The sequence below is a fragment of the Momordica charantia genome, assembly GCF_013281855.1.
Source record: "Momordica charantia cultivar OHB3-1 chromosome 9 unlocalized genomic scaffold, Mcharantia_2.0 BLBB01000009.1, whole genome shotgun sequence".
Taxonomy (NCBI): domain Eukaryota; kingdom Viridiplantae; phylum Streptophyta; class Magnoliopsida; order Cucurbitales; family Cucurbitaceae; genus Momordica; species Momordica charantia.
Window position 1 is genome coordinate 28,772,341 of NW_028275167.1, and position 12,574 is coordinate 28,784,914.

Consider the following 12,574-nt stretch of genomic DNA (forward strand, 5'->3'; position numbering starts at 1 on the left):
ACTTAATAGCATAAAGTTATTTATTACACGATGAGTATATTAATTTATTTTAATTATAAATTAATAAACAAATTTTTTAGAAAAAATTTTAAAAAATTGATGAAAAAACATATGGAGAAAAAAATAGAGGGCAAAAATGTAAAAAAGTGGATGTCATCAGCACGCAATCTTGGAAACTCGTATTCATAAGGACATCAACTCTCTAGACATCTCGAAATAACTGAGTTTCTTACATTACCGTAAAACAAACGTGGGAATCCAGATGTCCGTCTCATGTTGGTTGAAGAAGATGAAGCGAAAACATTTTCTCCCGGCCGGCGAGTTGGATTTCACGGCGGCTTACAGACGAGACATTCACGAGTTTCCGCTAAATTCCGGATATGATTTTCTTCTCACAATTAGTGATTGGTTTTTTCCCCCAAGAACTTGGAATCTGTCCAATCCAATTTTTTCCGTAGAAATTTGATTTTTTTTAATAAAAAAAGGGATTAGGTTTGGTTTATATTGTTTTCAAGTTATACATGATATTATAATAAATAGGTTGGTAAAATTATTTTTTTTAGTACAACATGTGGAGGTAGGAGTTTAAATTCATGATTTTTTGATCAGAGATAGATGTCTTAACTTTGAACTATGTTTGGTTTAGCAACCACTCTTTTAATCGGTAGATAATTAATGAACTGCCGACTCTTTTAATTGGTAGATAATTAAAATTTGGGAAATAGACAACTTGACCTCCTTTCCATATTTGCCCCCAGCACCAAACGGCACTTGCATTCTGGCAACTTTATGATTACTTGCTCAAAAAGGTAAACCCCAATTCCAATGTAAATCGAATCCACGGCTAGTTCTTCTTCTTTATTTTCTTAATAAATCCTGATATTTAATAAAATAAATCGAATCCATCCTCATATTTAAGAAAGACCAAAAGTTAGGGTTTCTTTCTTTCTCTCTCCCCTAGCTTCTGCTCCTAAACTCCATCCTCCGACGCCCACGCCTTGACGGAACCGCCTCCGCCGTCGCCCGCTCAGTCCGTTCCGCCGGCGATCTCGCATCATCTGAATTATCCGGACTCCGTGGACTCCTCTCCGATGTATCACTAACACCGATTCCTGGGACGAACACCTCGCTGCAGCCACCAACGCTGGCCGGCTCCGTCTTATGTACAGCTACGGCGGCCATATAGTCCCTCGCCCCCACGACAAACTCTGTGCTATGTGTGCGGTGAGACTCGGATCGTTGTTGTGGACCACCATACGTCTTTATCTGACCTCACTGCCCGTTTATCGAAGACGCTTCTCAATGGCCGTCCGTTAATTGGATTCTCTCATTTCCGTTGCCACCGATGAGGATGAGTATGATCGGCCAATTCTCAAGCGCTCGAATAGTTCCGAGGACTGGTTTCTTAATGCTTCTGGCCTTCTCTGGCCAATTTGCCGCTTATTTTCAAGAGTTTGGTTCAAACAAAAACAGGATATTGCACAAAAATGGAGTAGAATAATTTGTTTTTATTTTTTTAAAATTTTTTTTAATCATTGCATTCTCTATAAATACTGGACTGATTTTGAGTTAGTATAGTATACCTCTAACCACCATGGTTTACATGAACATCACCAGAGTTTCTCCCTTCCTGAACTCCCTCCATATGTTCACCCAACTTACTGATTTAGTAGAAATTCACTTCTTGCCCGCATTGATTAGCTTTGTCGTCGCCACTTCCCTGGCTTCACTGCAGAGATACAAATATCTCCTGGTTTCTTCAGCTTTCAAGAGGGTCCTGACGATTCTAGATTTTCCCTCCAGGAATTCTTCAGTGAAGTTCAGCAATTAATTATCCTCAATTAAAATCAGGGTTCTACCTACCCTGATGAGCTTGAGTTTTTTTGTGTTTCTTTGTGTATTCTTGATACTAAATTTATTAAATCTCTCGTCTTTATATAAATTTAATTTTGCAGGCAGGATAATGCAAAATTAAAGGTTACACTATGGATTTGCCATCAAGGGCACATAGGCCCGGCCTCTCTGTAAAATCCCAGCATCATAGGTAAGCTACAGGAAAGAAAAAATATTAACAACTTGTTGGGCTTTCTTTCTTTCTGTCTCCCACGTCTCATGCCACTTAACTCATCCTTTTTAAATTTGAAAGTTGCTTATGGGTTTGTTTTAGTCATTTAGATCACAATATTAGTTTCAATCCTACACTTTATCAACAAACTTAATCTTGTTTAGGTCTGGTCTGGACCGATATGGAATGAATTATATTCATGGAATATCATCATTCTAAATTCATAATCTTAATCCATTCCCATTTTGAAAGGTTCGAAATATAAAAAAAAAAAATCGAAATGAAAATCAATCAAAAAATGATTATTTAATATAAATTTTTTGGAATCAGGATGATAAATAGTTTGATATTATTTACTAAACCAATTAAGAATAAGAATAGGAATGAGATGTATAATAATCATCAGTATCTCTCTTTTTCTCCTTTCTAACTAATTACAAAAGAGTGCTTATCTTTTTTTAATTAAAATAATAATTACTTTTAATTTATTTTACTATTATTTTTTTCTGGTAAATATTTATTATTATAACAATTTATTTAATATTAAAAGATAATAAATAATTAAAATAAAATTACATCAAAGTTACTTTTTATTAAAATAACAATAATTTAATATAAAATATTATTAATTTGTATTGTTCTAATATTTAATAATAATGAATAATTTTTAAAAATTTTATTGATATTAATTAATAACAGCAAAGTAATATTAAATAATTAACAAATTAATTTACGTTTGTAATATTTTATAATAAAAATACATTACAACCAATAAAAGTTTAATAAAAAAAACGTAAAACAATTAAATAAATAGTTAGGTCCCTTAATATATGAGAAGCTCGCATGCCAAAAATTTTATCCAACTATATACAATGAGAGATCTCTAGTTTTAGTATAATTTTTAATGCATTGATATATACTTATTAGTTTATATATTTTGATATCAAAACTATTGTATTAAAGTTTGTATATTTAACTTGATGTCTAACAGGTCTCTCTAAAATTTTATGCCCTTAAATTCAATTTTGTATTCAATATGTATTTCAACTTTAAAAAAAAAATCTAATGATCAGTTCGAAATCTTCTGGACACAGAAAAAATATAACTATTTCTGATAAATCTGTCCAACAATATCTTATATGAAGAAAAAGATGCAACTTTAAATATGAAAATGAAAAAAATAACTAAAATAAAACAATATCAACAAATCTAATAGATTATAAATAAAACAAGTCAAATGCGGCTTAGTTTTGGTATTATATTATAGATTTAAAAGGATAAACCCTAACTCCCCATCCTCTATTTGCCGGTGCACATCGACTTTGATTGGTCGACTATGACAATCCTCTAAGTTACGCCAAAACTGACGCAACGTGGAGATCTTCACATTTGGTAGTGGAGAAATTATTTGTTGATGAGATGAGAGAGGAACTAATTCATCAAAACTTGTGAAGATGGGAAGATCTTTATGTGTTGTTTATGGGTATAATCCACTTTCGTGGATTTATCATATTCAACCCTTCACTTTTGATTCTCTCCATGGAAGACAGTGCCTATATTTTGTTTCATTCCTCCTACTAATTTATTGAATAACATTTTATTTGCTATTGGTTACCCAAATCAGACCTCTTTCCCCCAAAACTCAATTTTCTTCCAACTTATTTTTAGTTGATGGAGAGATAGAATATCAAATCATATATTTATGTTGTATTTCTATTTTTAAAGGATAAATGCAAGTAATATCACATTTTTATTGCTGATTTTATTGGATATAAAATGCTTATCCAATTTTGGAGATAAAAGTTATTGGAAAATTAGAAAATGATATATATAATTACATCAACTAGTTTAGTTTTTGTCTTAAAAAGATGATGTTTTGATTTTTTAAAAATAGAGAATGAAATAGGAACAATACAAAAAGTAAAGGTGAAAGTGAGATCATAACTGAACACATGCAAGCCTAAACTTCTTTTTTCTTCGTTTGAAAACGGAGAGTTAGGACTTTACTCAACCCACGGCACCCACCACAAGGTCCACACGGAGACAGTAAAGACTTTTGATATTAAGCTCATCAAAAGATTCGAACTTGAAACCTTTAAGTCATTGCCGTAGAAGGCACGAAGGAATTCAATTAATCAGTATGCAAGTTGGCATCAAAATAAACTCACAGTTCCAAACCAGAATTCTTGAAAGAAGCATTCGTCAGACAGCTAGAGAATAAGGAAGAAAAATAATGAAAGAATATAGATAAGGGAAGTGATCGTCTTCATTTCATGCACATCTAGGAGAGTATTTTGCTTCACATCACTAACACATACTTCTACCTATGTACCTGGATCTGATCTGATCGTAGTCTCGAGGTCAGATTCTTGTTCCACTCTCTTATCTGTTCAGCATCGGGCTCGAGTCCTGCGTATTGAATCTCATTTCGTGTTGAGGTTGAATATACACACTTTCAATTTCTGATTGCTGCTGCACATTAAGATTGTTGCTATTCGGGGACGTTGCTTGAACTTCGTTACGAGACTCTGCCAACATCTGGAAGTATGCATGAGGTCCCCAACCTGGAAATACGGCGTAAAAGATACTGAAAAGTCAGTTCAATAACTAAATGAATGCTCTCAAGAGTCAGACTACTTGAGTTGCGATTGCATACAAGAATTATAAGGACAAATGCAGTTATTGATTATAGATACAGCATTGTATAGAATTGGGCAAAGCTTAGGATCCAGCATAAGCTGCAGAGCAAGAGTTCCAAGAAGATATGGGATGGTTACATTATCTACATCTTTTTTCTTTTTTTTTAACAACTGGGAATCAGAATTTTGCTCCTTCTACCCAAGGGCATCCGTGCCCGCCCCAAGGCCGGGACAAGGGAAGATTGCAAGTATTCTTTAGTCACATTTGCACTTCAACAACCAAAGTTCAGGTCAAGGGAAGATCATCTATTGAATCATGCAAGGAAAAATTGACTACAATAGAATGGGTAACACAAATTCTTCCTTATTTATACGTCCACATTTATACAAATCATTCATTATTTTATTTATTTATCTAAGTAAGATATATATCTTATCGTCACTTCTTTCTCTACAGAGGGTTTCCATTCAACAATATAAAAACCAACAATCTATGCTTGCTTCAAAACTATGACTTGGGTTAATAAGATCTGTGATGATTAATGAGGTCCACATCCTGGCTATAACATAAGTGGTGCAAGAAGATCTTATCTAAAAAAAAAGTTGTGCAAGAAGAAAAACTACATCCCAGCCAAAATTAAATTATAATTTTAAGATACTACCCAACGTAGCACGAGAAAGATCTAGTTCAAACGTTTATGTTATCACGGCTGACCAATCAATGTTTCTGCTAACAAGTTACTAAAGATGTAGACAGAAAATTAAGAAAAAAACTACTTTTGACCATGCCAGATGGACATAGGCATTCTAAAGATGTTTAACAAAGAATTAAGAAAAAATTACTTTTGACCATGCCAGATAGATATGGACATGGTTAGGTCTGAGACTCATAACATGGAAGAAATGGTTAAAAGGTTGATTATTGGGTAAAAAAATAATAAAAATTATCAAGTATAAACTATTGCTTCATCTAACATAAAGATAGAACTTCTGTAATAGAAATTAATGATGTTTAGGACCATACCATCAATGTGATAAGGTAGTGGAAAGAATTGCAGATAACAGAATGAAGCAACTGTCAGCCCTGTGCAAAAGGTTCAGATAAGACAAAAGCAAAAAGAGCATATAAGAAAGTAAGAACAAAATAACAAGGTCTTGGATTAACTCACCGAGAAGACCTCCAGCAAAAACATCTTGCCAGTGATGCCAATAGTCATCAACTCGAGAAACACCAACAAGAGCTGCAATAAGCAACGGTAGGAAGACAATACAGAGTTTCGCAATATGGCCCCTTTGGTCAAACGCCCTTATTTTCCCAGCCAAATACCAAGCAAGAAATCCGAGGCCAGCAAAAGACCCTACTTGTAGACAGATTCCTATTAGTAAGTAGAAACACAAGTGAAAGCAAATAATCTGAATAGGAGAAAAATTCAACAAAGGCAATACATAAGTCCTAAATAAAGCATTCGTATGCATTAATCCACAACATGAGATACAAAGCATTAAGCAATGCCAAGTCAAGAAGCCAACAGCAAGAAACTAGTAACCCTTATTACGCAAAAGTCCTGACGATGTATGTTGTCCTTGTATGTCGCACAAGATCGAATTGAAATCTTATGGTGAAAAAATCAAATCAGAGTAATATGATATGACTTTGTACATTAGGCCAACACTATCAGTCTTGACAGGGCGCACTGGTAGTTTCAGAAGATAAAAATCTGATTTTATTCAATCGTCTACCAGAGTATGGGATTTGAATAAGATACTAACATAAGTAACAAGTAACAGAAGAAATGTGGTTGATTTCACAGGTGCTGAATGTGCAAAACTGATATAAGAAAGTAAGAAGCCTTCCTATGTCCCCGGGAATTAGTACACTACATACATTTCAATTCTCCGGATATTGGGTTACCAAGAGAAAATACAACTCATATAAATGGTTGCTACTGAGTTCCCTTAGTTTAACATGCTGTACATCATTGCCACTTTTAATGATAAATATAAACCAACCAAGCGTGTTACACAGAGATTGAATCTGTGTAGCATGTGCAATTGTCAAAGAAAATAAATCATAATTAAAAAAAATGAAAAAGATAGATGATTGTGTTCCTGTAACATAATTCAGAAAGTATGCATCTTACAGGAGGTATGCCCACTCGGGAAACTTTTATATCCTTCTTTAATAATGCTCTTGTCTCCTGTACATAAAACACCAGTTGAGTTTCTATCAAACACCTGCACATATCAAGCACAATTGTTATAAGTGAGTAACAAATATTAAAAAAACATAGTGGCTTAGAAACACGAAAGATGTTGGCAGAAAAACATACCCCTTTGCCATCAGGAAAACAACGCCAAAAGAAGTCTGGACGTGGTCGACCAACAGCATCTTTAATAGCATCGGTCATAACTCCAGTTATTAAAACAGAAAACAGAACTCCTGAACAAGCATGAACAATCATTAAATGGGACGCTTGGAAATATCTTCATGAATAATTGCAAGGACTTCAAATAACTATAAAACGAGTAAGAGGGAGAAGCACTACCCAATATGGCATGGTGAAGATCATAGACATCCTTTCTGATGAAATAGTAGATATGAAATGCAACAAAGGGTATCAATATCGCAATTATCTGTTACAGGAAAAAAGTAAGTTTTATTTCTTACTTAGCACAATAATGTCCGGAAAATAAATTACCATAGAATTCACTACACTACTAGCAAATGATAGTTTTAGACATACTGGAACTGCCCAAACGGGGACAGTATTATCCTGCAGAGGGTATTTCAGGTCCGTCATCATCTCCTGTCCAACAAAGCGATGAAACGGTTCTATAACGTTTAATACAACCTCTATCACCACAAGAAGTAAGAGGATCAACCAATCATGCATATGGGTTCTTGCCAATCGAGCTCCATGGGATCTCACAGTATGAGTACCCAATTGAATTTCTGGCATTTCTCCCGTGAACTGAAAACACGAGGAAATCAAAACCATCAGTTAAGAGAATGTATAGATTTAATTTAAGCACCACCAACAAGAAATAATTAAGCGTACAATGAAATCGGTGAAAAAAGTATAATCAGAATCAAAGAGTCAGAACCATGAAATTTTAACACGAGGAATTTTCCAAGAGTAAAGCCCCTTCTGAAGTAAAAATGACAAAAATCGAGTGAAATTATAAATTATTTCCATGAGAACCCTAGTATACTAGCCATCCTAAACAAGTCGATGATAGCAAAGCAGACATTACTGCAGTATGTTCAACAATGGAAATTTGGTAAGGAGACTGGGTCACAAATCTTCTAAATGGAAATTTGTGCAACGATTAAAACGAACACACACGCACACACACAGAGAATGAGTTGAAAGTAGAGTCCTAGGATTATTCAAACTCAACACCGAGCCACCATAGCTCATCTAAACTCTGCAGATTCGGTCCTGAATGAACTAAAATTAAATCAACTTCAAATAACCTCGCAGAAAGAGGAAGGCATTGAGAAAAACAACTCATCGTCGAGTTATAACCCAGAACAGAGAAGGTTAATAAATGTAAAAAGAAAACAAAAACAACAGAACTGTGTGAGTAATTCAACGAAACAACTGAAACCCATTTACAGAAATGAAGTCAAAATTAAAGAAAAGCAGAGCAAAACAGAAAAAGAAAAAAAGGCACCAAAAACAGAGAATGAAAAATGGGTGGAAGCAGAGAAATTACCTGTGGCTGTGCCAGTGGAATCTAGTTTCAATGGAGAAGAAGAAGAAACATGGAGGGAGAGAGAGAGAGGAGAGAAAAGGGAAAGGCAGGCAGAGAGATAAACGAAACCAAATCCCTTCGAAATTTGAATAGAAAACCGCGTCGCGCTTAAGAGGAGTGGGAACTGCGAAGGTTCTGCATTAACCAGCCAAATCCAAATGCCAAAAGCCAAACCAAAATCCAACTGCTCTTTTTTCTTTTCTTTTTTTTTTTTATAATTTAATCGTGATTTATTTCTAATTATTTCTTTAAATTTAAATGTTAGTTAATATAAATTTCTTTTTTTTTAGTTTAACAAATATAGGTGATAGATGTGAAAATTCAACTTTCAACCCGATATAGGTATCTCAACTAGTAAATTGTGGCCCGCATAAGCATAACAGTAATTGACATACATTGCTTACTTCTAAATCGAATGTTTGATTACCCATATTTTCAAATTATTGTACTATGCAAAGAAAAAAGAAAAACTAGTAAATTGTGTAGCAAGTTGATGGTATAAATACACTTTTGGGCAGGTTAGCATTTTGATTTTAGTAAAAGTATATTTTTTAGATTGGGTATTTAAGCGATAATAAGGATATTTAAAAATGGGGCAACATTTTATTAATAAATTTACACAAAAAAAAATCTAATGAAATAAAATATATTTTTTTAGTCTAGTTTAAGCAACAAAATATCTGGTTTTAGTAGTACCATAAAGGTGAGGATTGTAATTCAACCTTCAATTTCAAGGAATGAGTAAAATGTATTAACCGTTGAGCTGTATTCATATTAGCACGTAATCTAGTTTACTTGGATTAAGTCCAAAAAAAGAGGGAAGACATAAGAAGCTATCGTTTTTAATAGGATTAGGACAAAATTGGATAGACAATGGAAAAACGAACTCTCTCTGCAATGGAGGAAGAAGACTTTTGGGGCAAAATTTAGACACTAATTGCCATATCGTTTTAGACTATGCTACGTAAATTTAGGAAGGTTTGCTTAAAAACTATTTTTGGAGCCTTTTATGAAAAATCTGGATATTTTTTAAAGCAAGATAAAGTTGTTTATCTTTCCCCTCAGAATCTCATTTTCAAACAAGGTGGGAAATAGGATGATAAGGCAACTTTCTTTCTCAATTTTTCTAATCATCCTGCAAAATAGTCTTGTTTGTACAAATAAGGAGAATCAGAGCAGCAAAACCAGAGGAAAAAGAAACTGGTTTTCTTATTCATGAAGCTACTAGATTCAAATATCTCAACCACTTCTATTACATTACATCTATTCACACAAAAAATATAGTCTCCTAAACACCAAGCAAAAGCAAAGAAAAAGACCTCCACGGAGATAACAAACTGTATCAATCATCTTCCCCCCATTTCCATGTCGTCGTAGGTTTGGCTGGGCACTCGATGCAAAGGCGATGGTGTGAAGTACGTATCTCCATTTGGTCTCGGACGTAGCTCAGGTACAGGCGCATCACCGACAGCCATGGATCGAGTCACATTTGCATTGGCACGAAACTCCTCCTGTGCTTGGAAGTAAGCGTATGGTCCCCATCCTAAAACAAGACAATGGTTTAGGAATCATGTTACATAGAACAAAGAATGAAGATTTTGTCATTAGTCATTACCATTGTCATTATAGGGAGGTGGGAAGAATTGAAGGTAGCAAAATCCTGAAACGACCAATCCTATAATAGCCCCGGCGAACACGTCTTGCCAATGGTGCCAATAGTCATTCACTCTAGAAACGCCCACGAGCGATGCGCCGAGCAGTGGGAGAAAGACGAGGCATAGTTTTGCAACATGTCCTCTGCCATCAAATGCTTGGATCTTCCCAGATAGGTAAAAGGCAAGAAATCCCAAGCCTGCGAAGGACCCTGCAAAAAGAAAAGTCCTAAACTACATCAGCAACATTTTTCAATAGACAGTAGAAAGCATTTGAAGTTGAAATAGGTGAAATTTTTTGCCTACATGAAGTATGACCACTAGGGAAACTCTTGTGTCCTTCCCTTATTTCGCTCTCCTTCCCGCTACATATCACGTTTCCCGATCGATCGTAGGCCTAAGACGATAAGAAAAACGACCCTCGCTATAAGGCTATAAGAATATATATACATTGAATGGGATATTCTCAATCATCAGACAGACTTCTTTGTTTCCTTTAACATAAGGAAGCATCAAAATGAATGTTAGTTACCTCTTTGCCATCGGGAAAGCAACGCCAAAAGAAGTTGGGTCGAGGGCGGCCAACGCCATTCTTTATAGCGTCGGTGATGATAGCGGTAATCAGGACAGAAAATAATAGGCCTATTCATAAGAATTAAGAACAAATGAATATAGACTGTCAAAATACAGAAGTAGTAATATTTTTTATAGGTAGCTCGTCTTCGTTGCAAAAATGTACCTAAAATGGCGTGATGCAGATCATAGACGTCCCTCCGCCGTATATAGATGAACAGGAATATCAAAATAGGCAGTATAACAGCATACAACTGACAAACAAAAGGGAAACGAAACACTGTCAACTACACTGCTAAGAGAACACATGTATAACTTCTAACTTTTTTGTCACAGAAAACAAAAAGTTCTCCAAAGGCTGCAAAAGTTTTACCAAAAGAGAGGATTCAAATCTTTCCTGTAAATTGAGACCATAGTCATGAAGGAATACCACTTAAAAACAACAGATGGGTTTTTTCAAATGCCAAAGAAGACATCAGATTCTGTGAAACTTCTCTTACATGAATGACATGAGCTTGTAACAATTATCAAAAAGAGGGGGCAAGAGGGAAAGGCTAAACTTACAGGGACAGACCATACAGGAACTGTATTATCTTTGAAGGGGAACTTAAGATCTTCCATCATATCCTTTCCCACATAGCGGTAAAATGGATGAATTGACACTAAAGTGACTTCAATTGCAACAAGAAGCAGAAGTATCAGCCAATCATGTAAGTGAATCTTTGCAACTTTGGCTCCATGGGATTTTATTGTATGTGCTGCTGGATCTATCTCCCTTGTCCCACCCTGAAAAAAGCCCCAAAAATAAATCTTTGTTGGCCAAGAACAATATGACCCAGTTCCCAAATTGGGGGAAACAGAGCCAAAAACTCCATTAAAACAAGTTACCCTTTTGGAGAACTTGTTGTCACTCAAAAACAGACCTGAAATATAGTTGGGAAAGAGAAGAAGGAAACTAATTTCCTCCACCACGCCATGGACGAACAGAACAGAAGATTTTTCACTTGCAAACTTTGTGGTGTTGCTCCAAATGACAAAAGAGGAATCCTTCAGGAACAAAAACGTCGTTTAATTAGTATTTATGTGGATGGCTCGACTATTACTTTTCTTTCCTTTTTTTAAAGAAAAAATGTCCCATCTCAAATGGGAATTGAAAAGGAGGAGGAAAAATCAAATCCCAACCAGAAAACGAAGAAAAAAGCAGGAAGCTTCATCGATTGATTTACCTTTGAGAAAAATGGAGATGGGTCCGTCACAGTGACTGAATCCAAAAACTTTTTCTTTGTCCCTCGAACTGTTTGATGAAATTGAGGCCGACGGTTGACGAGGGATACGATACGACGCCGTTGAATTGAGGACAACGGCGATTAACCGTCGGGCGATGAATCTTAATATACGGTAGGGGAGCGAGTGAATACCGAATAGTCGATATTTCTTGGAAAATTTCTTGCGACGAGTTTGAAGAATTCGACTCGTTGACTTTTACGATTCCCATCGTTTGGGAGTTTGACTGTTCGTCTACGCGTAGTGGTAGCGCTTCCAAAATACCTTCCTGTCCGGTTCCAAATGGGGAACGTGACCATCTTCTTGCCTTTTTATTATTTTTATTTTTTTGAACGCAAATTTCCACTGCCTATATTTTTAATTTCATAGCTTGCTGAGAAAAATATATTTAGTTGTTCATGTTCCGTTCTTAAATCCCAAGTGAAAGTATGTTTATTCTTTTGGTTTAGTTGATTTTGGTCCATACTTTCGAAACATTTTTTTTTTCATTTTACTACCTATACTGTCGTTTTCATCTACATTTATAAAATTTTAACATAAATTCTATAAACTATATAAATTCTTCAATACATATTTATGACTACATTTTAAGAAATAAATGA

General features: G+C 35.0%; 2 protein-coding genes and 1 long non-coding RNA gene across 4 annotated transcripts; 1 reads left to right on the plus strand and 2 right to left on the minus strand.

Moving 5' to 3' along the window:
• Window positions 1–550: 550 nt before the first annotated feature.
• Window positions 551–3,820, plus strand: LOC148209296 (uncharacterized). Its single transcript, XR_015787125.1, has 2 exons — window positions 551–2,044; window positions 3,418–3,820. It is a non-coding gene; the product is annotated as an uncharacterized LOC148209296 (long non-coding RNA).
• A 331-nt stretch (window positions 3,821–4,151) lies between these two features.
• LOC111018627 (lipid phosphate phosphatase 2) lies at window positions 4,152–8,605 on the minus strand. The gene is made up of 8 exons (XM_022294799.2): window positions 8,425–8,605; window positions 7,449–7,676; window positions 7,251–7,338; window positions 7,035–7,144; window positions 6,846–6,939; window positions 5,874–6,062; window positions 5,729–5,788; window positions 4,152–4,629 (listed from the first exon to the last, which is right to left on the minus strand). Exons 2-8 carry the CDS (start codon window positions 7,662–7,664, stop codon window positions 4,448–4,450), a joined length of 939 nt encoding a protein of 312 aa, XP_022150491.1. The 5' UTR covers window positions 7,665–7,676; window positions 8,425–8,605; the 3' UTR covers window positions 4,152–4,447.
• A 1,049-nt stretch (window positions 8,606–9,654) lies between these two features.
• On the minus strand, window positions 9,655–12,168 carry LOC111018626 (lipid phosphate phosphatase 2). 2 transcript variants are annotated; one of them, XM_022294798.2, is made up of 8 exons: window positions 11,915–12,168; window positions 11,612–11,735; window positions 11,253–11,474; window positions 10,855–10,942; window positions 10,648–10,757; window positions 10,422–10,512; window positions 10,079–10,327; window positions 9,655–10,006 (listed from the first exon to the last, which is right to left on the minus strand). In XM_022294798.2, the coding sequence occupies exons 2-8, from the start codon at window positions 11,663–11,665 to the stop codon at window positions 9,810–9,812; spliced, it is 1,011 nt and encodes a 336-aa protein (XP_022150490.1). In that variant the 5' UTR covers window positions 11,666–11,735; window positions 11,915–12,168; the 3' UTR covers window positions 9,655–9,809. The 2 variants fall into 2 exon arrangements, with proteins under 2 accessions (XP_022150490.1, XP_087973310.1); XM_088117184.1 differs by lacking the exon at window positions 11,915–12,168 and having other exon boundaries at window positions 11,612–11,862.
• Between the last annotated feature and the right edge of the window lie 406 nt (window positions 12,169–12,574).